The sequence below is a fragment of the Hylaeus volcanicus genome, chromosome 2 (assembly GCF_026283585.1).
Source record: "Hylaeus volcanicus isolate JK05 chromosome 2, UHH_iyHylVolc1.0_haploid, whole genome shotgun sequence".
Classification (NCBI taxonomy): Eukaryota; Metazoa; Arthropoda; class Insecta; order Hymenoptera; family Colletidae; genus Hylaeus; species Hylaeus volcanicus.
In genome coordinates this window covers 26,328,521-26,351,473 of record NC_071977.1, presented here as the reverse complement: position 1 = coordinate 26,351,473, position 22,953 = coordinate 26,328,521, and the positions used below count along the sequence as shown (strand labels likewise).

Below are 22,953 nucleotides of genomic sequence, written 5' to 3'. Positions count from 1 at the left end.
ACTGTGGCCCCCACCCTTACCGCGTACTGTCAAAACTTGCGGTCGCATGCAAGAACACAGCGGGTCGACGCGACGTTTAGAATTGCTGCTATCTAATATTATTTATGTTCATTCATGTTCAATTTCAACTTCTTCGCGATCTTAACTTTGTTAAATTAATACTTTCATCGAAATCATGTGCCCTGTTTGAATGGCAGGTGCGTTCGTAATAGCGTTCAATGGTGACTATTGGTGACGTTTAGAAACCGAACTATCGTAATCTATGTACACGTGATAACGTGTACAAGTTCCGTTTGCGGTTCGTTTACTTTATGCTATATTTGAACCGTTATGAGTGGACTGTCGATTGGATATTTAAAGTATGTCGTGTATGTAACCAACATGATTGTTTATTAATGGATGCATCCGTGCCCGGGCTAATTACACGAGGAGTGACAACGGAAAAATCAATTTCATTATTTCATACGCATAGTACGCAAATTGAAAGTAAATAAAGGAAATTAAAATGAACGTTGTTACGTATTATTCGGTCGCTGTGGCTCTGTGAACGGCACTGTACGTACTTGTTTAGGTTATACGCAAAATTTCGTTGATTTAATTTAATATCTTCTATAAAATTTCTAACAAACGTAGAATTTTATGATATCCCAATGATTTTTGCGTTAATCTTGATTTCAGCCACGAACCATGGTCATTTTAGTGAACATTATTGGTATTCATAGGATTAATGTTTAAGTATTTAACGAACAAGTATAAATCATGGATTATGATTATATCTCGCTTCAAAGAGAAAGGGATGTTCATAATAAATGCTATGGTGGCAAATTATGGTGTATTAAGGTATGTTGTATTTTTTTTTAGCTTTTTATAATTATACTCTGATGTATTTATTTATTCCAGGACATATGTGGAATCATATGTGCAGTTTTGACATGGCTGTTAATAATTTATGCAGAGTTTGTAGTAATGGCAGTTATTCTTATTCCTACAATAAACACTGTGTACTCTAGTTTAAATACTGCGATATTCCAATCCTTAACATTCTTGGCATTTGCTTCTCACCTAAGGACAATGTTTACAGATCCGGTAAGTAAAAGAAATGCTCGAGTTCTCATTAACAATAATAATAATTAGAGAAAACAATAATTTACATGTATAGGGTGCAGTACCAAAGGGCAATGCTACAAAAGAAATGATAGAGCAAATGGGGTTCAGGGATGGTGACTTAATTTTTAAATGCCCAAAGTGTTGCTCTATTAAACCAGATAGAGCGCATCACTGTTCAGTTTGCCAAAGGTAAATTCATAATAGTATACAATTCATAATTGTCAATTATTCTCAAATTGTGGTCTGCATAAATAGTAGTACATAAATTGTTTATTTGTAGATGCATTAGAAAAATGGACCACCATTGTCCATGGGTTAACAATTGTGTTGGGGAGAATAATCAAAAGTATTTTGTACTCTTTACTGTACGTATTGCTATTTACGTAAGCTAAAAGTAGAACATAAGTTAGTTTTTATAAAATATATTTCAGTTCTATATAGCAGGAATGTCGTTGCAATCATTACTTTTATGTATACAACAATTTACTACGTGTGTAAGACAAGAATGGAAGGAGTGTTCTATGTTTAGTCCACCTGCAACAGTGGTGCTTTTACTCTTTCTGGCTTTCGAAGCACTTCTTTTCGCCATTTTTACCGCTGTAATGTTGGGAACCCAATTACAGGCAATTTGGAACGACGAAACTGTATGTAGTTAAAACGGCATTCTAGTAAAATCTAATTTATGTATTAATTTTTAAATATCATTGTAGGGCATTGAACAACTCAAGAAGGAAGAAGCCAGGTGGGTTCGCAACAGCAAATGGAAATCCATTCAAGCAGTGTTTGGAAGGTTTTCGATTGCTTGGTTTTCGCCCTTCACTTCTCCCCCAAAGGGGAAAACAAAGCTAGATTCTTACTTATATTCTGTTTAACGTGTTAGGTTATGTGACTGCATCCCAGGGATATTTAATACATGTAAATATACATTATATAATTATGACGGTATCATAAAGTCGTACAATTCAATAGAATATTTGTAATTTTATACAGTTATCTAATCTTCTTACTTCATTGCGACCACTTTCGAAAAGTACTTAAAATGGCGAGTAGCATTTAATATATATATATATATTTTAATTACGAAAATTGTAAACTTGCAAGCATACGACGGTCTATGCTTCTAGTAAAGCTTCTTGTATTTAGATATCGATATCATTGTATTATGGTAGTTGACATGGTTATTTTTTTTAAATGTTTTACTCGTGATACCGGAACGTGTTAATGTACTAATATAACCGGCATCGTAAACAAATTTAGCATATAAATGTACGCAATTGTATTATACGTGACAAGGAAGGAATACATGGAACATGACATTAATTTTGAAATTAAGGTTTTGCACACCTTAGATCAAAATATACGGCACATTGTGATACGTAGCATATTGTATTTGTTAACAATCTAAGCTTGTTTCTTAAAAACGAAAAAGAATATTTCGTAGCTGAACACGATTATTTCGCCAATTAACGATGTTTCGACTAGACAATAATACCAGCTATCCAGCGATTTGTGGCAGCTACAAGATTTTATAAGACACTGGTTTCCTGAGAGGCATATCACGATTTAATTCCATTTTCTTATTTTTCGATTTTATATTTATATGAAGATACCTGATTTTTTGTATAAATAAATTGTTGTACAGTTTCTTACATGCATCATCTTTACTTCTAGATCTTCTAGATAAAACCTTCTGGTTTGATATTTTTTATCAACGATAGAGTTTTTAAGTACGTTTCTTAATAAAAATAAAATATTACAAGTTTCCCTAATCCCTCTATAAAATTTTTTTAAAGCTTGTGAATCCTAAGAGGATCGCTGAAATCATGAATCCTTTACTTACGCGGCACAGTATTTCTATGCACCTCCAATCTAAATATTTCTCTATATAAATTACGAAGTACAGAAATACGTCGTAATCATTTGTGAAATATCAAAGTGAATTCCAAATTACAAGGGCAAGGAAATAGTTTGATCGTGGGAGTGTTTTTTTTCTCGATGATTTCTAAGAGACAAGCGCGCGTGTTTTGAACAGTTCAGTTCTCGAAAACGTAAAACACGATCGATTTCCACTTTCATCGGCTTCCGTTTCTGCAGGCTGAGAAGCCGCTCTGCTCTTGGTCTTCGACGTGGGGCCGCTTACAGCGGCAAGGTCGTTAAACGCGCACAGAGATGAAGGAAACGCTCTTGGTCGGTGTGCCGCTCTGTACGATCGCTCAAGCGGCTTTCACTTTTGCTACGGCTGTTCGGTAAGTTTGATGCATGAAAACTAGTACATCCACATTTTTTTACGATAGTAGCGATAAATTTAACAAAATTCATCTAATTTCACCATTCTTTTTTTCTTTTTTATTTCGAGTGATATCGAGAATTGTTTCGAGTGATACCGAGCAATTGTAGAAGAGGAACAAAAGTAAAACTGGTTAACTAATTGTTCGTGTAATTGAGAAAATGATATGTAGGAGTGAATTTTAAGTTCTTAGTGGTGCACTAATTACGATGGATATTTGAAAACAGTGTTACTCAAATAATAATTCACGGATAGAAGGGGAGGGGGCTATGAATGTTTTTTTATTCTCTTGAAAGAAGAGTGGAATGTATTACAATATCATAACATAAATGACTTTTAGATGCAGCCGTGATTTAGTTGATTGATATTTTCTTATCGGTCGCGTTCTTGACCAGAGGAAGATAAATTAGAAAACGTCGGATATTCTGGAAGCAGTGTCATTAGAATGTTAATGTTGAATATATATTATAAATTTTCAGCTTAACATACAGGCTGGTATGCTTATATTAATAAATTAGCGAATTGAACGTGTCTTTATACGAGCTATTTGTTTCTTACGTGGTGTTTAATTAGGCGTGCAAATCTATTCAAAGAATGATTTATAATGCCATTTGATCGCTAGATAAACACTGAGTTTAGAATCACAAATTCCTCGCAATTATATGAATTTTGATTACGGCACGCACCTTGTTAATTTCCACTAATTGCAGTCCCATTTATGGATATTTATGGCTTTTCGCATCTTCTTTTGACTGTTAGCGCAACCATTGTATAAACATGTTTTTGTTCATCTTTTCACTTTTACGCGTGTCTCTTTCTTTGGATTGTTTCAGCGAGTCTATTAAAGACTTCAACGACGACCACGGAATTGTAATATGGCTTCAAGCGTTTCTATTTTGTTAATGGTATGCATAATCTGATTCTCTTATTAGAAATTACGTTTTTACTTTAATTAGATAGAAATAAACGTATTGCTTCGCTATACTAATATTTTAAATGAAATTTCGTGTTGTATAGAATATAATTAATTTTGCTGAGCTTGAGGTGTCGAACCTAAAATATTTCGATTATTGGTTCAATGTTCTGTCTTTAGTTTAGTAGCTATATTCGTTTAAAGTTTAGTAAGATCAGATTCTTCCGAGGTTTGGGACCACTCATCACGATTAACGTGATGAGGTCTGTTGTAAAATTATGTTTCAAATAGTAAAAGATTTGTCTGTGTTATTATAATGACGTGTTACAGAATTTAAGGAAGCTTCACAGTCAAATGATAAAAGCTCTAAAGAGAGAACATCGATAAATATAATTTCTAGATTAATTGTGATCAATTATGCGCGATTCCAGCGCGTTATGGTTCTGATGTGCCTGATGGTGCACGTGCTGGCCTACGATCCTGATGACAAATCGTTGAAGAATATTTTGCTACCCGAGGGTCAATTCGAAGCGTTTTACTTGAAAGGATCGCAGGAGGAAGAGCAGAACGCGGTGAGGCCTGCGCATCTTCACGGATCGTTCCATCAGTACAAGAATCCCGCTCTCGTTGGAGCGCCTAACAGCGCCGCGTATGGCTTCCGTTTCGATGGAAAGCGCCGTTTCAACTACGATTAACGCCGTACGCCGTGATTCGTTTTAATGCAAACGGTCGTAATATCTTAAGCGTATGCCTAGAAAATTGCACTGGTTCGTGTTAAAGCGGTATTAATACTTAATACATGCGATGTATTATGCATCAGCGTGGTTCATGTTTAGCTACTCGGGTCGAATTAATTATTTCATTTCACTTTTGGACGATATCGATTCGTTAACGAACGAACAGTTTCCAGAAATTACGCACACGTTGGTATAAACATTTTAAAGCACCCTTATCATTGTTTAATTATTCAGTGTTCGATTAATTTCACAATATATTTTGTTATGATTGTAAATATACGAAAAAATGAAGTAAAGGAGTAGAAATTTCTATGTAATTGTTTCACGAAAACCATAGAAGTTTATATACCTATTGCATTTTATTTTATTTTTTTAATTTTATGTATCTACAACAATTATATTGTTGTCCATGATCTAGATTCTAGAACGAGTGGACTTTAATGATACTCTGTAGGTAGGATAGAGAATTGATAAACATTTTACTGCTTAGTAATAAAGATTGTACTCTAGATAGATCATCTCGGAAATCATGATTTATAGTACTCCTACTCGTGCGAGGTTCCGACGCACGTGAACATTGGATTGCCTATCTCCAGGGTTGCTTTCATATAAAGCATGAATGTATGTACAACTGTAATTTATTATGAATTAAAAATTATTTGAATAATACAAGACTTTACTCTAATCACCTCGAATACTTTAGACCTAATTATTTCTCCAGTAGATGATACAATTGTGAAATGAAAATTTATTTAGAGCGATCTGTAATTGTTCCTGTGATTGTCCCATTACTTTTGATCCACCATGCGTATCAAGTTGATGTACGCATGGTGGCCCAGAAGTAATGGGACAGCCACGGTATACTACCAACAACGTAAAATGTACGAATCTATTTTGCAGAGAAATGCATCAGTGTTTCAAGTAGCGTGCGGTTTGCAATTATTTAGCAATAAACTGTTTAATGCTCAAGATATTTCGTGGTTCTCCAATTTTCACGAGGACTATCTCTCGATTATAGTTGCTAATTTTTTCGACAACACTTTCCAAGAATTCTTTCGACATTCTAATGGAATGTTGATTGCTGTTTGAATTAAAAACTATATACACACAATCAATCCCTTCTTGATGATTTCTTGGAAAATACAGGTTCCAGCTTTCTTCATTAGAGCCCTCATCATCCCAAATTACAGTAAGATTCATGTCACAATTTGATTACACAAAATGAATCGAAGGGTTACACAATCTTTCAGGACGACAAATTTATATATCTGGTGTTTGTTTTATTTTTTACCCTTATCACTTCTGAATTAATATGTGACAAGAAAGACTTGTGCGTAAAAGTTACAATATTAAACAACAACAATTCTTCAGAAATATGCATGTCAAAATTAATGAATAAGCTAAACGCTCTTTTAGAAGACTTTCAACTCCCTCGCCTGGAATAATATCGAAAGGTTAATAAATCTCTCTACATTCCAAGATACGATGAAGAAAGGAGAAGTTACTTTGCCCTGAATAAATTTTTTTCCTCCAATGGACATCATTCCCAATTACAGCCGACGATTTTTATCGACGTCGAAGGGAACCCCCTTTAACGCGCTGATCCAACTGATTTCTCTATCTAACCACGAATACGTACTGTTTCGGCGCATCGTTAATGAACCTTCTTGACAGTCCATCCTCTTTTCTGACCATTTACTGCCTCGGTGTCCGCTTATGGCGATCACCGTGCGATTTCTTGGACGGGGCAGGTACGTCGTCGCTTTCAAGTCACGTCAATCAATCAATCGATTTAGAAACGTGTCTGACAAGAAAAAAAAAACACGCGTAACTCGTGTTGTACTTGGAAGTTTGGCGTTTTACTCGAACCAATTCCAAATAAACTTTAACGATGCATCTGAAACTCGGCGATTGTTTATGTAGAAATGCCGATCTCGCGACGTGGCGCGATTTTCTATATTTGCACGCGCTACACGCGTGCCTATTATGCCAATTAAAGCGGCTCCTGCCCAGGGAAATTCACTTTCGTTGAGGCAACGGCCTCACAGGTGGTGGAAACTGATAGAAATATTCATGCTGCCCACGGATGTACACCCAGGACACACATATATATATGGAAAAGTGAAGTAAGAGATCGTCAGTTATTCGTTTACGCGCTCATCTCAGCATCGGCGTTCGTCGAGCAATTGTTGGTAATAGTAATGTAGTATAACTCGTGACAGTGACGAATGCAAAGTGATCCTCCGTCTGTCGGATAAACGAATTACACCGTAAATTGGCGATCGTAAATTATATGGGACGCGATTCCAAAAACGTGACACTGTGGATTGTTCCTGTCTGTGAATTGGGATTGATTTTTAGTTTGTTCTAACTGTGTTTTGTAGGTGGCTTTGTTTAAAAAAACAAAAGGGATTCTAAATAGCTTTGTTCAGATTAATAATAGTATTTAGATTAATTATGAGTCGTAAGATTAATTACGTTTCGTTGAGATGCGGATAGCAATCGAGTGGTTGGTTTCATCAGTGTTTGTTCCATCGTTTGCGAGTTGCGGTTGTTTTTATCAGTGAATAGATATCGATTTCCTTATTGGAGAAATGAGTAGAAGTCTTACTAGTTTTATGTGTCAACTTTGATACAAGTCAACCCTACTTTGTGTGTTCATATAAAGCTTGTTTACTCTTATATTTAATTATTTAATATTATCTTATTTTACATAAAAATCTGATTCGTATAATTATCATCCAACATGTACTATGTTTTATGGGAGAAATCAGTAAATAATTGACAAATCTGAATTACTGTCCGTCTGGAACACTTGGCGTACAGTTGAACTTGTTTATAACGAGCATGGATATACGAAGACCACAACTTAAGCGAGCAGAAACCTGCTCCAATTTTAACTCGCCGTTATAACAGGCAAGCTACTTGGACATGTACCAATTAAGATGTTAGAATTACATTTTAATAAAATGATAGAGAAATCAATTTCAATATCCCCAAATAAAGAAGTCAACTGAAATCGTAATTTTTTAGAATTATAGATATCATTAGCAAATGCAGTTTCACTTGAAGCAGACCTAATTCTTTTCTGTCTTATCCAATACTGTCACTTGCCGTTCAGCCTTCTGATAAGATGGCGCGATGAAACATGTTCCATTACACTTTAGAGATTCCAAGGAATCTAGGAATGAAAGTCTCGTTTAAATCAGTCTACCGATTTTTGTATTTATCCAGAACGAGCACTCACACTCTCTGTCTTTTTTTACAATTTTGATAAATTTTTATAATTTTGATCATTTTAGTACACAAAAATAGGAGCCAGAGTTCGCTTATTATTGGTGCTCGTGATAACCGATTTTGACTGTATTATATTTATAATAAAAAAATAAAAACTACAAAATAAAGATAAGAAGATATTAATTTTAGTGTCCATTGTTACATGTAGAAGATTCACGTTTCATCAAGACGTCCAGAAACTAATCCTGCTTAAAAATATTCATCGATAAGACATTTTCTGACACGTAATAGGTAAACAATAGGTAAAGGTAACTATTTTTGTCTTAATTTTACGAGCAAAACAAATCTCCTTTCCTCTCCCCGAAAAGAACATATGAAAAGGAGAATGAAAGACCATTTATTTTAAACCATTAATATCGTTGTTACTATTGTCGTCATGTCTAAATAATACACCTACCCTAATTTCAGTAAATGCACTCGAAGAACCTATATTATCAACAAGATTGCATATACGACCTAGACATATTTTCATATTTTTAATATTGCACAATTCCTTCAAATCTACACACTCATTGCAATCATTTACAAATAAACACGTCACACACGACTCGATGTACTGCAATAAAAACACATTAAAATTAAAAGAGATTTCAAATAATCTTCTCTCATCGATATCTGGAATTCCCTCCCCTCCAGGATTTGTTTCGCTCGTAAATATAAAAGAAATGTCCCTCCATCCACTATTTCGAGGTCAGTTTACAAACGAGGAAACAATTAATTAATTTCCTCGGAAAAATAGCTAGAATCAAAAATCGTGTCCCGCCGAACATAGACAGAACTTTCGGTTTCGACGATAAAACGACGAGTTCCTCGCATTTGATTCCGACTTCGGAGGAAGTCGTAGCCGTGATGCCCTTCGCGCACACCGCACGACCGGATTGGACAAGTTTTTTTCGTTCTTCTCCCATTAGAGAAAACTGAAGCCGCCGGTACCGCTCGTGTGTACGCAAAACAATGCTGTCAAGTCCAGTTTAACAGCGGTGCGTGCCAGTCGCTGCGGGGGAAGCTTTAAAAGACGCCGATGCGCAACCCGATCCCATAGTCGAATCGGTGAAGTGATCTAGTGGGGATCCAGTGCGGTCTGCAAACATGAGGGTCGCGCATGTGATCATGGTGAGCCGATCAGTCACTCGTTTACGAAGGATTTATCAGAATACGTTGACTGTGAACAAGTGTTAAAATAATGACAGTGTTATTATAAAACAATCGTTATTTTATTAAATGTGTGTACTACTCGTGGTCGTTCTGAGCATTTTGTTCCACGTGTGAAATTTTCGACTTTATGGTTTCGAGTCTTTCTTGGTGTATGCTGTCAGAAATGATTGTTAAAAAATAGAGAATTTTGGGGGAATTGGTAAAGGGGAATGAGTCGGATTAAAAATTGTAAGGGAAGGGTGGAACTGATTGTTTTCGATTTTTGATACTGATAGAGTCAATGATTATTTTTAAATTGTAACAAAGTCATTACTGACATTTCTTCAAAATCTTATATCTGAGAATCGAAAACGTGCGATGATTATACTTTCTATTTAATTACAGATCTGCGTAGCGTTAATATCAGCATTCCACCGTGCAAAAGCAATGCACCCAGTCAGGTACGTTCTATTAATCAACTGTCAATTTATTCTATTTAACTACAAAGAAAAACACGTTCTGTATTTAACCCAGAATTTTACATTTAATTTAAAGCGAGTAACTATTATACGAGTAATTAATTAATTTCATTTCTATCGAGTAATTTCTGCTTAGTCCTCCTAAGACGCCTAACACCTACCTAGCCTCCCTTTTTCTCTACATCTCAAACATCTCTCAAACACCTTCTCCAACAATTTCTGTTGCTTCAGAAAGCCACAGTCAAGGGACTACTTTACCCACGTGCTGCAACCGAGAAGCGCGAACCTCCCCATAAGCGAGATAACGTTCACCACCCTCAAGCCAGAGGTAACCTCCTTCAACCAGACAGGCCATCTCAACCACGACGACAAGCAGAAGTCGTCGAAGACCCGTCAAAATCATTCCATGTTACCGCAGTCGCGCGATCCTTTCGGCACGAACGCCAGTCGTCGTCGAAGGCAGTTGCAAAAATATGGCGCCAGTTCTCTCAAAGTTGGACGATCGTTCGAGGTTAGCGACAACCACGTCGACCACCACATCGAGAACGTGCAGCCCGTGGAAGCCTTCGACGAAGGAGCCATTCATCTGGAGCCTGTCTACCGCGTGACCAAGAACAAGGGTGTCTTGGACTCCCTCATCGGTATACTGCAACGATTAGTGGACCCACCAAAGTCTGTGGGCCCTCTGGTGGGCCCCTTCCCTTTCCCAGGTCTAGGAGACAAGGTGTACGTCAGACTCCTGGAGCAAACCGAGCCAGATAACCTCGTCATACGATTGATCTCTCACTTGCCAGCTGGAGAGGTCGTGTCGTTCGACAAGAACCTCCATCCTCCCAGCGGTGATTCGCTGAGCCACCCAGAAATCGTCACCCACGATATAAAGACTCACTTCAAGTTCCCCGCGCAATCTCATTCCCAATTTCCCATTATCAGCCACGACCTGTTGAGCCACACCAAGAATCCCTCTATCAGCCACGATCTAAAATCTCACTCCGACTTCTCCATCATCAGCCGCGACCTGTTGAGCAGTTCCAAACTTCCCGTTGGCCACGAGCTACTGAGTCAATCGGAATTTGCTTCGATAAGTAAGAAATCGCTGCCTCTGTCGATCGAAGGGTTGAAAAACTCCTACGGCAAAGACAGCAGCAGTTCAATAACCTCGACGAATTCGAACTCGAAATCTTTCAGCAACGACGTGGTTCGAGTGCCCAAATCTCCAAACATCTTGAGTTCAGGTAGCGGACACAAGCAGCCTTGCGTCTCGAAGACGTACAGTGTGAACTTGAAGAATGGAGAGCCTGTATCCGTGAAGAGAGTCGTTCGCCACCGCAATAGGAACCAGTACCCGCCTCCAGCAGCGAAGGATTCGAGCAACTTTAACCCTAGCCCTCGTCTGGAGCCTGACGAACCGAGGAACAGTAGTCAGAACGGTTGGCAGCATCCAGCTAACGTCTTTCAGGACTCCTACGAGGTCCCCTATCTGTTCCACTCCAGGTGGAACGAGTCCAACAGTGGAACTCCGTCGAACATTCAAGTATCTATGAACTCTGCGAACGGTTCGAGTCTAGTTTACCCTCTGAAGAATCCCATCTCGAATTTGCCTCGAGTCGCGAACAAGTCCGGCGAGCACGAAGGGGATGGTCCAAAGTACAGTCTAAAGTTCTTTAGCAAGAAGATGAGTTATTTGAATATGGACGGTAGCGTTTACACGCCTGGCGAAACGCCCAGTATCGATTATGGCTTTAGACCCATGGAACCGACTCCTGCTGGGTCAAAAGTGGCGAGATCTGTGGGTGGCCAAACGAAAGTGTTTCATTCCAACTCGAGGATGGAACCATCTAACTCGAAGAGAGAGCACAGAGATCCAAGAGAAAAAAGTGATGTTGATAAGAGGTCCAGTGGCAATGATAGCAATTTTTCAGCAAGTCCAGCCACGAGCAAGGACGATTTCAGGGAGTGTGCCAATTGTTCGCGCGAGAAAAATGAAAATGGCAATAAGCACCGCGTGTCGAGTGTGAATAATTCAACGCGGGCTAGTGGTTTACAGAAACAGTTGTCACCATTGCAGAGGAAGATGGAATCGAAGAGAAATTTGGATACATTGAGGGGCGTCTGAATTTGTAGGGATGCTTCCGTTTGGTTATAGTTTGCTTCCTCGTTTCGAGGGTTGCACCATCTCGAAACAAGTATTTACGTTAATTCTTTGAAATAGTCCTTTTATTTATTTGTTAAGAATATTCTAATTTTTGTTAAATGTCAATTTATGGATCTTTTGGAATCGTACGAATTGTGGCCTCTTTTAATATATTGAGAACTGATTGAATAAATGAATTCCAATGAATTTTTCAAATGGGAAAATTCTTTAACATTGTTTCTAAATTATCAAGATGGTGCAACCCCTTAATGGTTTCTGTTCATAGAGTCCCTTTCACTGAGAATCGTATGAAATAATTGTATGAAACAATTATAATATAAGTAAAGAAAGGTTGAAAGAATGTGACGACACTCGGTATTTAATTTGAGTCTAATCATTCAGACCAATCTTGAATCGTTCATAGTTGTGCATGTTGACTACGCTGAATTATGCTTTGTTTAGCGTTCTTCGTTACAATAGTCGCAAGACGAACAATGAACCTGTAGACTTACAATTGCTTAAGATATATAGTAACGTACATTTAAATATATACATATATATTTATATATAAATAAATTTATTTCGTTTTCTTCATTAGTCTTCTGAAAAAGATACGGGTGTATCTTCAATCAACGCGCATCGCGCGTGACGCCGCTACTCTCTTGCCACGCATCGAAGTCACCCGAGCGGCGTTCGCTTAATATCACTTTCACGCCTTATTGCACAATGTCCAGCCATCTAATCAATCTCAAATTTGCTCTGTTCAATGAACGCTTAATTTCTTCGTAAACGTTCAATATTAAAACAAAAAAATTGAGAGACTTTCTATATTAAAAATTAAAACATAGAAATTATTTTCATCGGGCCCTTAAAATTTCTCTACAACTGATTTTAATTAACCAACGTGGATCTCATATCGCCAGAGCTCGCTCAAGTGTTTCAAGAGTTCTTAATTTATGCAGCTGTACTTTCAAGATAACTATTTAAGACGAATTTCCAAGGATGGGAGCGACTGCTTTTCTCCATTTTCCTTCTACGTGCCGATGCTTTCGGGGAAGACGCGATCTCATCAACAATTAACTTTATTTGGAAGCGAGCACCGAGTGAGGGCGAAACCTTGGCGAGGAAAAGTCACGTATTCCGTTGAACGCGAGACGAAACGCTTTCGGAACTGTAATTAGTCCTACTGCATGGATATCCATAAACGGTCTCCGCGGCGACCCCTTTAGAAACATTAATTACATTAAACGAGGGGAACTTGTACGCGTGAAAATACCATTCGTTGAGCAATAATTACAAATTGTGGACTTAACCTTGCAGTTGCTCGAATTATATTACTTACATTATTTTCTCTGTTGTTCTGAGACATGATTCATGTACACTAGGGCCTTAGTTTAGTCAAATCATTTTACAGGCAAAACGAAGAGTCCCCTTTAGAAAGAATTCTATGAATTACATTGAACGAAGGGAATTTATAAACGTGAATGTACGATCATTCACTGAACAATAATTACAAATTGTGAATAACTGCAATTGATTGAAATATATTACTTACATTGTTTTCTCTGTTACCAATAAGATATTACATTTATAAATTAGCATTATGTTCTCAAATATTTCCACAGAATGTATGGATTGCTCCAAGTAAGCAATTATTGAATTTTCTCTCGTCGCGGCTGTCTACAAATCAATTGGACTTACGCGTAAAAGTAAACGGCGAGATTTTTCTCCTCCACTTTCCATTTTACCGTCAATTCTCCCTGATAATTAGCTCGGTAGCTGCGTACAATTAAGACAGTACGAATGATACCGCGGAATTCGCGTCGTGATTAATGGAAACGTGTTTGGCTACTCTTTTGATTTAGTCTGCTCTTTGACGACGACAGATGATCGTCGAAAGCTCGCGGTCGACTTTGATAAGAGCGCGCGTGGGTAATAATAGAAAGTGAACCCGTTTTTTTTGCCTGATTCGGACTCGGTTGAACGATAAAATCCCTGTGGCGCAGCCGCTGGTGGATCTTGTTCCTTGGAACCACTTTCTTCGTCAAGTATCAATGTTTCATGTTTTTACTCCGCGTCGACACTTGTACTTCCTCGACCAATGTCTTTGAACGATTAATGTTTCTTCTATAATAAATTTTACTAGTTAGAATTAGTTTCCTGAGTGGATTCTTGCTGCTTTTTCGTGTATACATTTGTCGTGGAACCAGGAAGTGTCTATTCCTAATTATTAACGTATAAGAGTGGCTGAAGAAAGTTATAGAAAAATTGTTAGTAGGTATAATTATTTTATGATGTTTTATTTAATCATTAAGTTCTGAACATTCTATGTGTAACATTTATCTTTTATTTTCTTACTAGTACGTTTATTTTAAAAGTAATATTGTCTTGTGTTAGTATAGTCCTCTCTTGAATTAATTCTTTTATTGGTTTATAATAATTCTTGGTATGTATTAATTTGATTAATAGAATAGATGTTTAGTATTGGATGTTTTTGTAATGTTTACCTATGTATTATTCTAATTTGCAGCGCTACCTCTGAGTAGCTCTAGGAATACTCAGATATCCACCATTTTGCGGGAAATCAAAATTATTAAAATCAACTGCGACAAAGACTAATTTTGCCAATCTATTACAAAATGTTTTGATCCTTTATTATTCTAATAAACACCAACGAAGATACTCTGGTCACCTCGAAAACTGTTTTTAAAAATACGCCTCAAAGAAACGATTGCCATAATTTCAATTTTACTCATTTTCAAACAAAACTTGCAAAACAAACTATGGTTCCTGAAGATGGTCTCTGAACTGTTAACGCCTTGACACCTCACCCTCGAAGATGGTACCGCCTTTGCCATCAAGTTTTCAACAAGTGTTTTTGCAAACCCTACACGTTCCTTGGTTTACTTCGTATTTCTCTGACGGTTTCTTATTTGATTGCGCGCGTACGTGCCACGAATGGAATGAACAGATGATCGGTTGGGTGCATCTCCCCTCAAAGAAGTGCAGTTGCAGCGGTTTCTCTCGCTTCCTGGATGCAGTCAGTTCTTCGACCACTTCTGTGCTGTAGGAAACGTCACGGTTGTCAGAATTCGCCATTAAATATAAAAACAAGTACAAAAAGTTTTAAAAGGGTTTCGGTGTGCGTAGAAAACTCTCCTTATGTAACACTAAAACGAAGTGTGGAATCATAAATAAATAGTTTCATATATTTACATAAAAGTCGAGATCTACAATTAAATTATTAAATTAAATTACGCCAAAAAGTGTTTATCGTATTTCATCATGATTTGAATCAGAGAAAATTCATTTCCATAATAAAATATCCTGAATCGTACTTTACGAACTCAAATTTAATTACAGTAATTCCAGATCATTCGATGCTAGTAGTCGAAACAACCAAATCTCACAACAATCAAGATACATTTTGAGTAATGCGATCTTAAAACACATCCCGTTAGGAGTTTCTCCTAATAAACATTTTTGTAGCGTTCACGTTCTGGGAAACCCTAACGACTTCGCTGCATTACTTCATTTGTATCATTTCGATTTCGATCAGATCGCTGACTATGAAAAATGAATTCCACCGCAGTGAACAGCGAAACCTTAATTTACGATTAATAAACATTAACCAAATAATGAATATTAATTTACGCGCGCGCGAAGATAAAGATCCAAGTGTACATTTTTCACACTTTTAACGAAACGTGTAAAATGAATTCGTTCCACTGGATGCTTTGAGGCTTACAGAATCGCATGACTCCGCGCGCAAATCGCATTAAGCTTTGGTGAAAAGTGAAAAGATACGTTGAATCAAGTTGGATGGAGTTTTAGCAGCGAGAACTGCCCAGGCTGGGGGGAGTTTCTTGGAACACTTCGCGAAACGATTCGCCTGGCTAATTTCAGCATGTATATAAACGTTTGGTTTGGTGCTGCACGCGCAGAAATCGTCCATTTCTCGAGTCTGTTTCAGGTGTAAACAAACACTGGCTTCCTGCAAAATGAAGGGAAAGTTTCTGGTACGAGAACAAACTAAGCATCTCATATTCCGTAGTAATTTTATTTAATTAAAAGAAGAAATACATTATCTCTTCAGAATTAGAATTATTTGGGAATATATTTGGTTCTTTTTTCCAGTACACCATTGCTCTGCTGGTATTTCTTCTACTGTTGCATCAACCTGTGACGTCGTGAGTATTATTTACAAACCGGTAATCACATAATTGATAAATAATATATTTATGTGTTCGTTTTGTATATTTAGATCGAAGGTGATTATCCACGTGCCTTATCGAGTGAAGAACGTGAAGCACACGCACATCATTTACAAGATTCTGCCGCAGTACGAGCACGAGCACGAAAAGGAGGAGTTCGAGGAAGAGGACAAATATGAAATTTAGTAAAATTAATCTATTAAGTGAATTAGGATGTAGAGAATAGTCATCACGTTGTACAAAATATGTTTGAACAGTATTGTGTCTGGCGAACTTGCTCAAGAGTAGATGTATATATCTTTAATAGTCTATAAAGCGTAATACTAGTAAATCTTAGTGTGAACAATGTTTATTAATTAAATATTCTTCGCTTTGAATGATTTCTGTATACTTAGGAACGTAAGACAATCCCCTACTATTAATTGAAGACTTGCTATTTGTCACTGAATTGTATTGTAAATTGTCAAGTGTGAAAAGAGTCAATAAACACAGTTAAACTATGCTTGTCTATGCTGTCATTTCCATAATTTGAATTAACAGTAGCCTCTAAAACAAGAATCCTTAAGAGTAGGATAGCATCAATGATAATTTCGCAAACGCTAAACCTCAATTTCTCGACGACAATGAACCTCGATGACTTCGAAGACACGTGATTCCAGAGCATATCGTTGGCAGATCGAGCATATCTCGTCGAAGTGGCGAAAGTGCTCGTTCGGCCGTAAAATATCGCGGATTTCGATCGCAGTTCCGTGGTTCCATGGCATTCGCTATCGAAACGATGACAATTCAGGTGGAATATAAAGGAGGAGCATCATCGAGGACGTCAGACGACACTAAACTGCTGCTGGCGTCGCTTGCCAACTCGTCACTGGTTCTTGGAACACTTTCGTTGGAAGACATGGTAAAGACCAGCAACTGCTGCTAGGTAGAATTACACAGTGCTTACTGCATTTGCAATTACAGCTTCTTTGTTATCTGAAATCATAAATCATGAATTACTAAGCAGTCCTTTAACTAAAGCTTTTCACCGAGAAAGTAAAAGAATTAGTCTACATAGAGTTTGTGTATTTTTATGAGTTATGGAATAATTGTCAGGAGTATGAGTCTGGAAGTCAACCTATCAACCAACGATTGCTCGCGGAAATGAACCATTTTTGTAATCGTATCCTTTTTTTAATTCCTTAATCTTTTTGATCCATTTTATTCTTTTCCAGAAACTCTGTTACCTCTTCTTCGCTCTGCTGATTGGAATCGTGAGTTACGGGAGAGCCCAGAAGAGACAGTAAGTAATTTCATTTAATACTAAATTCCTCTCCAAAATCTGCAAATGTTATCTTTAATTTATTTCTATTTTGAATTTTGAAAATGTTTTTTAACCACTACGATATGACCACCAGTGTCAGTGCCATGTTTATTATTTGAATTCTCTAAAATATTTAAAACATTTAGGAAACTCATACTCCATTTATTCACAAATAAACCCATACCTAAATTAATTTCATCCATTTGTTCAATACTTACACTCCGTAGTTTGCACTTGAGGATCTACGTGCCAGACATCGTGAACCACCATGTCCACACGAAGACGATCTACATACGCCTGCAGAAGCCGAAGAAGAAGCCCAAGACTCACCACAAGGAGCATCACCACGAGAACTGGAGCTCCTGGAGCTACGGCCACCACCACGATTACAACGACGAGCACGATCACGAGGATCACGAGGATCTAAGCGATCGCGAACCCCTCGAGATGGAGGAGCCTCGGGATCACCCGAAACAACACGTACACCCTGATGATTCTTATTTCCCGCAGTCCTACGTCGATGACAACAACCTCGAGGCCAATCCCAGAGGACGCGACCATAATCAGTACGCTGTTCACGAAAACGTGAAGGACATTCCACCCAACAGTGAATCTTTGCTGTACAATTACGAGGAAGGTTACAGGAAGGGTCTGGAGACGGAGAGTGGTCACATTCGAACTGGACAGACCAGCAAGTTTCACACAGATCAACACGAGGAGCAGAACGACGACGAGGTAGAGGGGTCCAAGGAAGATTTCACTGGGAAGACCCATTCTGGGAGATACCTGGTCGACGATGTGGAGTATGAAAACACTAGGGACAAGAGACAAGGTAGACGTAGACTTAGACGAATGAAAAAAGTATAGAATTTCGGAGAGTGTGATCTAGTGTGTTATTTTGTGCTTATGTTTATTGTGGAGCAGTAGAGATTTTGAGCGTTGGGCTTATTTAGAAAGAGAACTTCTAGGTGAGACACGAAAATTTGTAAATATGTAAATTTCTTGGTACGACGATGTTAGAGTAGTGTTTCTCGAACTTATTGTTATTCTAGGAGATGATACTCTTACTTTTTCTTCTGAGGCAATTTGAGAAACACTGAGCTATAGAATTTAAGCAGTATATTGAATACTTTTATAAAAAAGTTCAATGCTTTCATGTACATCGTTCAGATGTATAAGTGATTAATAAATGAGGGATCGCTGGGAATCGAAGGCTCAGACTTCAGGTACACACGCAATTTATTCAAGTTTCTCGTGACCCTGGATACATACGCATAAACTACTCGGGTCGCGATACGGGAAACAATGGGAGCAACAATATAATGATTTATAACAATACGATAACAAGTAAACGGTTAACAATATTTACATATATCAGTACAAACGATTGCGTTAACGAGAGACTAGGACGAGAGGTAAGAGACAAGGTGATTACGTGTCGATGTGTCTAAGGTTTAGCAGCACTCCCCGGGAAACACCAGTCAAAGTGAAAAAAATATCTATCTCTCTAAAACAATTTCTCTTTAAAGAACCTAAACATGTCGTGCAAGGGGGAGGGGGTGCGCTGGTTGGCTTGAAGCTCGATGGCTCGGTACTGTAATTTCTCAATCACGGATCAACGAAAAATTTCGCCAAGAAGCTCCTCCTTCTATCCATCTATCCAAGAAAAAGCGATAGCTTTATGAGCACCGGTGCATCTAGATACTATAACTACAGACTTTTACCAGTTCATCGAGTAGACCCTCGAGTACTGTAGCAAAGGTAAACGAACAATGTCCAAGTTGCTTCAGAGCATCATCGACCGTGCTTCAATCGACCAACCAAGTCTTCGCGGAAGAGAACTATCCTATTTCTCCCAACATCGACGTGTCGAGTGGTTAGTGACCACCCCAGTCTTCGTGGCCGCCGCCTTCGAAGCCCCCACCTCCGTATCCACCCCCACCTCCATATCCACCGCCTCCACCGAATCCTTCATGGCCCCCTCCGCTGCTGAGCGCGATGTGACCACCGCCGCCACCCCCCCCACCTCCGTAGCCACCGTGTCCACCGCCACTGCTGATCAGCACGTGACCACCGCCTCCTCCCAGTCCACCGTGACCACCTCCAATGTCGCCACCGTAGCCACCGCCTCCTAATTCGTAGTGACCACCGCCGCCACCGTAGCCACCGCCGCCACCGTAGCCACCGCCTCCTAATTCGATGTGACCACCGCCGCCACCTCCACCACCGCCGCCGTACTCGATGTGACCACCGCCATAGTCTCCGCCACCGCCGCCACCGAAGTCGTGGCCACCTCCTAAATCACCACCACCGTGACCACCCAAGTCGATGGGGTGGCCCACGGTGTAGCCTAGGACTTCGTACTTGTCGCCACCCCCGCCTCCGTGGTGGATGTGCTTGGTGATGGTGTGCGTGTGGTGGATGGTTTTGATCTTGTAGGGCACGTGGATCACCACGTGTTCGCTGGAAAAATGAATGGGGGGTTAGATTTGAGTTGGGCTGTTGCATGGTTGTAAGAGGGCCTTGAAGCTTGAGGGATGGTCCCTCCCTTCCGATGGTTAGATTGATATAATATTGGGCTAGTTTGGGAAATCGTGATGGGAGTAAAAGATTGAGTCAGGGTCTTTAACAATGGTAAACCTCGTAGTTATCTATAAGCTGTGATTACGATGGCGCTGGAAAAGTTGAATGGAAGTAGTTCAATTCATTCTACAAGTGAGAATTGAGTTCAAATTGAAAGTATACAAAGTGTTCTTGAAAATGACGGGAATGTGGATAAAGTTCATTAATGACCGAATCGTTCATCGAATATACAAACGTTCGTTTAGGTTCGTTCCCTGACTCGTTAATTTTCATGCCTGGTAGACACAGACGGTTGTGCGTGCAATGAGGCATAAAGCTGCTTCCTAGGTCGTTGAACGAGAACAAATCAACGAGCACGAAACACTCGACGATCGAACGTCTCGTTTTTTCATCATTGCTTTCGATAATGATCGCAGAATGTCGTAGCAAACGTCGATAACGGGCGACCGTAGTGAAAGTCACGGCTCTAACGATGGGATGTGCTTTGTTATGGTTCGTCGGTTCAGTTCCGTGGAAATTGTTCCGCTCGTGATCGTTACAAGATCTGATCGTCGCTGTTCTCGATCGAGGAAACTTGATTTTACAAAATTCTCACGTAAAAATTCGCGTTGTCTTTAAGGAACGAGAAAGTAGAACTTACTGTCCACCATGGCTTCCAGCACAGGCCAAGTTGATCAGCGAGGCTACCGCAAAGATGGTCGACTGGAAAAAAGTGTTTAGTCAGCGTCGCTAATTCGTCGATACGAGAAACTTGGAATATTTCATTAATGCGCCCCGTGGACTTTCGAATTCGTGGCGAATCTTTATTCAACCATAAATACATAGCTTCCTGGCAACGCGAATTTGCGCATACTTTTTTCTACGAGCAATTTATATCACTTTCTATGGCTCTCACTGCTAAGTGACGAGTTATGAGCACCTGAATGCAATTATTAAATGCACGGGAATTTCAAAATTGCTTTCTAGGTTCGACTCGATTGGATTCTGAAGTAGAAATGAGAACTTGCAAAGGAAAACTCGACTTATCCCTGGACGTTTGTTATTAGATAAAGTACATGTCACAATTGCAATATACAAAACGTTAGGCATAGATGGTAATGGCAATAAATATTGGATATTTAAAAAATTATAATGAATATATGGATGAAGTAATTTGTGGTATACATATATTGAGCGCATATTGCTATACAAATAAATAGTAAATTCATTCTCAAATAATAACAATTGTTCTCTCAATTCATTTTAAAACTTATCAACGCCTTATCCCTTGCGATTTTAGCTAAGGGCTAGTCCCCCCTTTTCTCAAGATTCTCGAACCTCTAAACTTTCATAATACATACCAATTATTAAATTAATTTATTTTTCTTTTGCATTCACATTTAACCAAAAAATATCAACGAAGAAATCTAAAATTACAGGACCATTATCTTTCACTTTCTTAAGATTCTCGAGCCCTACCACTTCAGCAATAAATACCAAACGCGATTAAATTATTTCTCTTTTGCATCCAGATTGTACCAAAAAGTTCAACGAAGAAATCTAAAACTCCCTTTTCTCAATCTATTCGATCTCACTATCTATTTAACCTAAGTATCTCTCAAACTCCGAAGAAACCGCGAATCTCACCAAAAATCTCTTACGATCTCCCTATCTACTCACTTCGTGTTATCACGAACAACCACGAAAAAATCACGCTCCGATCCTAAGAGAACGACTTACCGCGAGATTCGTCATCGTGTTCCGCCCTCTGCACTCCAGGTTCCTAGATAGCGTAAACCAGCTCTATTAGACGATGGTGCACGCCCGGAGGACCAGCTGCCGGTTCCTCCTCGCGATATACTTGGCGGTTTCAGCCGCGGTTTTGATCTGCTGTCTACTGTGCACACGCTTGCCGCTTTTATACACGTACGTGATTGGGAGTCGGATAAGAATGAAAGGGAATCTTTTGCACCCGCTGCCAGCGCACGTGAAAGGAGTTGGCTAATGGGGAAGACGTGGCGAGAACCGGAGGACCACCAGCCCCTCCACCGTGGGGCTACCCTTCACCTCGTTCCGTTTCTTTTCTTCTTTTTCTCTTCTTTTTTTTCCACTGGCCGACGAACGCTGTAATTCCCGCGGTTTGCTGGTCTTTTTAATGAAAGCTGAACGCTGCCCGGGTGAACGGCCAAGATCAAGATCAGTCCTCGTAATACGAGGTGGGTGCACTCGAATCGTTTCACTCGTATCTCGGTTCTGAGAACGAGGAGATCGACGTCGCGATACCATCGCTCTTTTTACTATAACTGGACTCGACGTCGCTCGTTATCTCGACGAACGTGGGTTACGCGAATCGTCAAGCGTTTTGTTTTCCGTAACTCAGAAGTTTCAATCGATATTTCTGAGTATCGTGTAATCTCACCTTTATTTACGAATGTTGAGATTTCGAAGTGAAACTTTATTTTTATAAAAATAAAATATAGCCATTTTAGCTCTTTATAATATTGGTATAAATCATTGTATACAAATGGTATTTATGAAATTTAAATTTGATTTAGTAGAATCTAAAGATTCTATAACGAGTAGAACGACTGGTATTTATGAGTGCTGACAAGTATGAAATCTTTACACGGAATTTTTTCATTACAGTAGTAACATAATTTTTACATGTATCTTCATTTTGTATATTTTTAATTGCAAAACCGTTTCATAGAAAATTCCAAATACCCAATACCTAATTAACCCCTTCCACCTTAGCTTTTGTCAAATTACAATGAAGCCTCACAAGA

At 38.8% G+C, this 22,953-nt stretch overlaps 4 protein-coding genes across 4 annotated transcripts; 3 read left to right on the top strand and 1 right to left on the bottom strand.

The window, feature by feature from the left end:
- The first annotated feature begins 43 nt into the window (after nt 1-43).
- Nucleotides 44-2,756, top strand: LOC128884760 (palmitoyltransferase ZDHHC3). The gene is made up of 7 exons (XM_054138363.1): nt 44-555; nt 679-840; nt 901-1,086; nt 1,160-1,296; nt 1,388-1,472; nt 1,539-1,751; nt 1,818-2,756. The coding sequence occupies exons 2-7, from the start codon at nt 760-762 to the stop codon at nt 1,977-1,979; spliced, it is 864 nt and encodes a 287-aa protein (XP_053994338.1). The 5' UTR covers nt 44-555; nt 679-759; the 3' UTR covers nt 1,980-2,756.
- A 292-nt stretch (nt 2,757-3,048) lies between these two features.
- On the top strand, nt 3,049-5,748 carry LOC128884761 (uncharacterized). Its single transcript, XM_054138364.1, has 3 exons — nt 3,049-3,353; nt 4,228-4,299; nt 4,739-5,748. The coding sequence occupies exons 2-3, from the start codon at nt 4,270-4,272 to the stop codon at nt 5,000-5,002; spliced, it is 294 nt and encodes a 97-aa protein (XP_053994339.1). The 5' UTR covers nt 3,049-3,353; nt 4,228-4,269; the 3' UTR covers nt 5,003-5,748.
- A 10,341-nt stretch (nt 5,749-16,089) lies between these two features.
- Nucleotides 16,090-18,472, top strand: LOC128885016 (uncharacterized histidine-rich protein DDB_G0274557). The gene is made up of 4 exons (XM_054138750.1): nt 16,090-16,107; nt 16,226-16,278; nt 16,353-16,487; nt 17,833-18,472. The coding sequence occupies exons 1-4, from the start codon at nt 16,090-16,092 to the stop codon at nt 18,470-18,472; spliced, it is 846 nt and encodes a 281-aa protein (XP_053994725.1).
- Nucleotides 18,473-19,482: 1,010 nt separating this feature from the next.
- LOC128872148 (uncharacterized) lies at nt 19,483-22,608 on the bottom strand. Its single transcript, XM_054114558.1, has 4 exons — nt 21,908-22,608; nt 20,829-20,890; nt 19,704-20,068; nt 19,483-19,574 (listed from the first exon to the last, which is right to left on the bottom strand). The coding sequence occupies exons 1-4, from the start codon at nt 21,920-21,922 to the stop codon at nt 19,483-19,485; spliced, it is 534 nt and encodes a 177-aa protein (XP_053970533.1). The 5' UTR covers nt 21,923-22,608.
- Nucleotides 22,609-22,953: the final 345 nt, after the last annotated feature.

Coding starts and splice junctions, on each gene's coding strand:
- LOC128885016 (XM_054138750.1), top strand. Junction 16,279..16,352: donor TTGCATCAACCTGTGACGTC/GTGAGTATTATT, acceptor TTGTATATTTAG/ATCGAAGGTGATTATCCACG. Junction 16,488..17,832: donor GAGGACAAATATGAAATTTA/GTAAAATTAATC, acceptor TACACTCCGTAG/TTTGCACTTGAGGATCTACG.
- LOC128872148 (XM_054114558.1), bottom strand. Junction 20,069..20,828: donor GCTGGAAGCCATGGTGGACA/GTAAGTTCTACT, acceptor TCATTTTTCCAG/CGAACACGTGGTGATCCACG. Junction 19,575..19,703: donor CGGTGGCGACATTGGAGGTG/GTCACGGTGGAC, acceptor GGGGCCATGAAG/GATTCGGTGGAGGCGGTGGA.
- LOC128884760 (XM_054138363.1), top strand. CDS start 760: ATGGATTATGATTATATCTCGCTTCAAAGAGAAAGGGATGTTCATAAT. Junction 1,087..1,159: donor GGACAATGTTTACAGATCCG/GTAAGTAAAAGA, acceptor TTACATGTATAG/GGTGCAGTACCAAAGGGCAA. Junction 1,752..1,817: donor CAATTTGGAACGACGAAACT/GTATGTAGTTAA, acceptor ATATCATTGTAG/GGCATTGAACAACTCAAGAA.
- LOC128884761 (XM_054138364.1), top strand. CDS start 4,270: ATGGCTTCAAGCGTTTCTATTTTGTTAATG. Junction 4,300..4,738: donor GCGTTTCTATTTTGTTAATG/GTATGCATAATC, acceptor GCGCGATTCCAG/CGCGTTATGGTTCTGATGTG.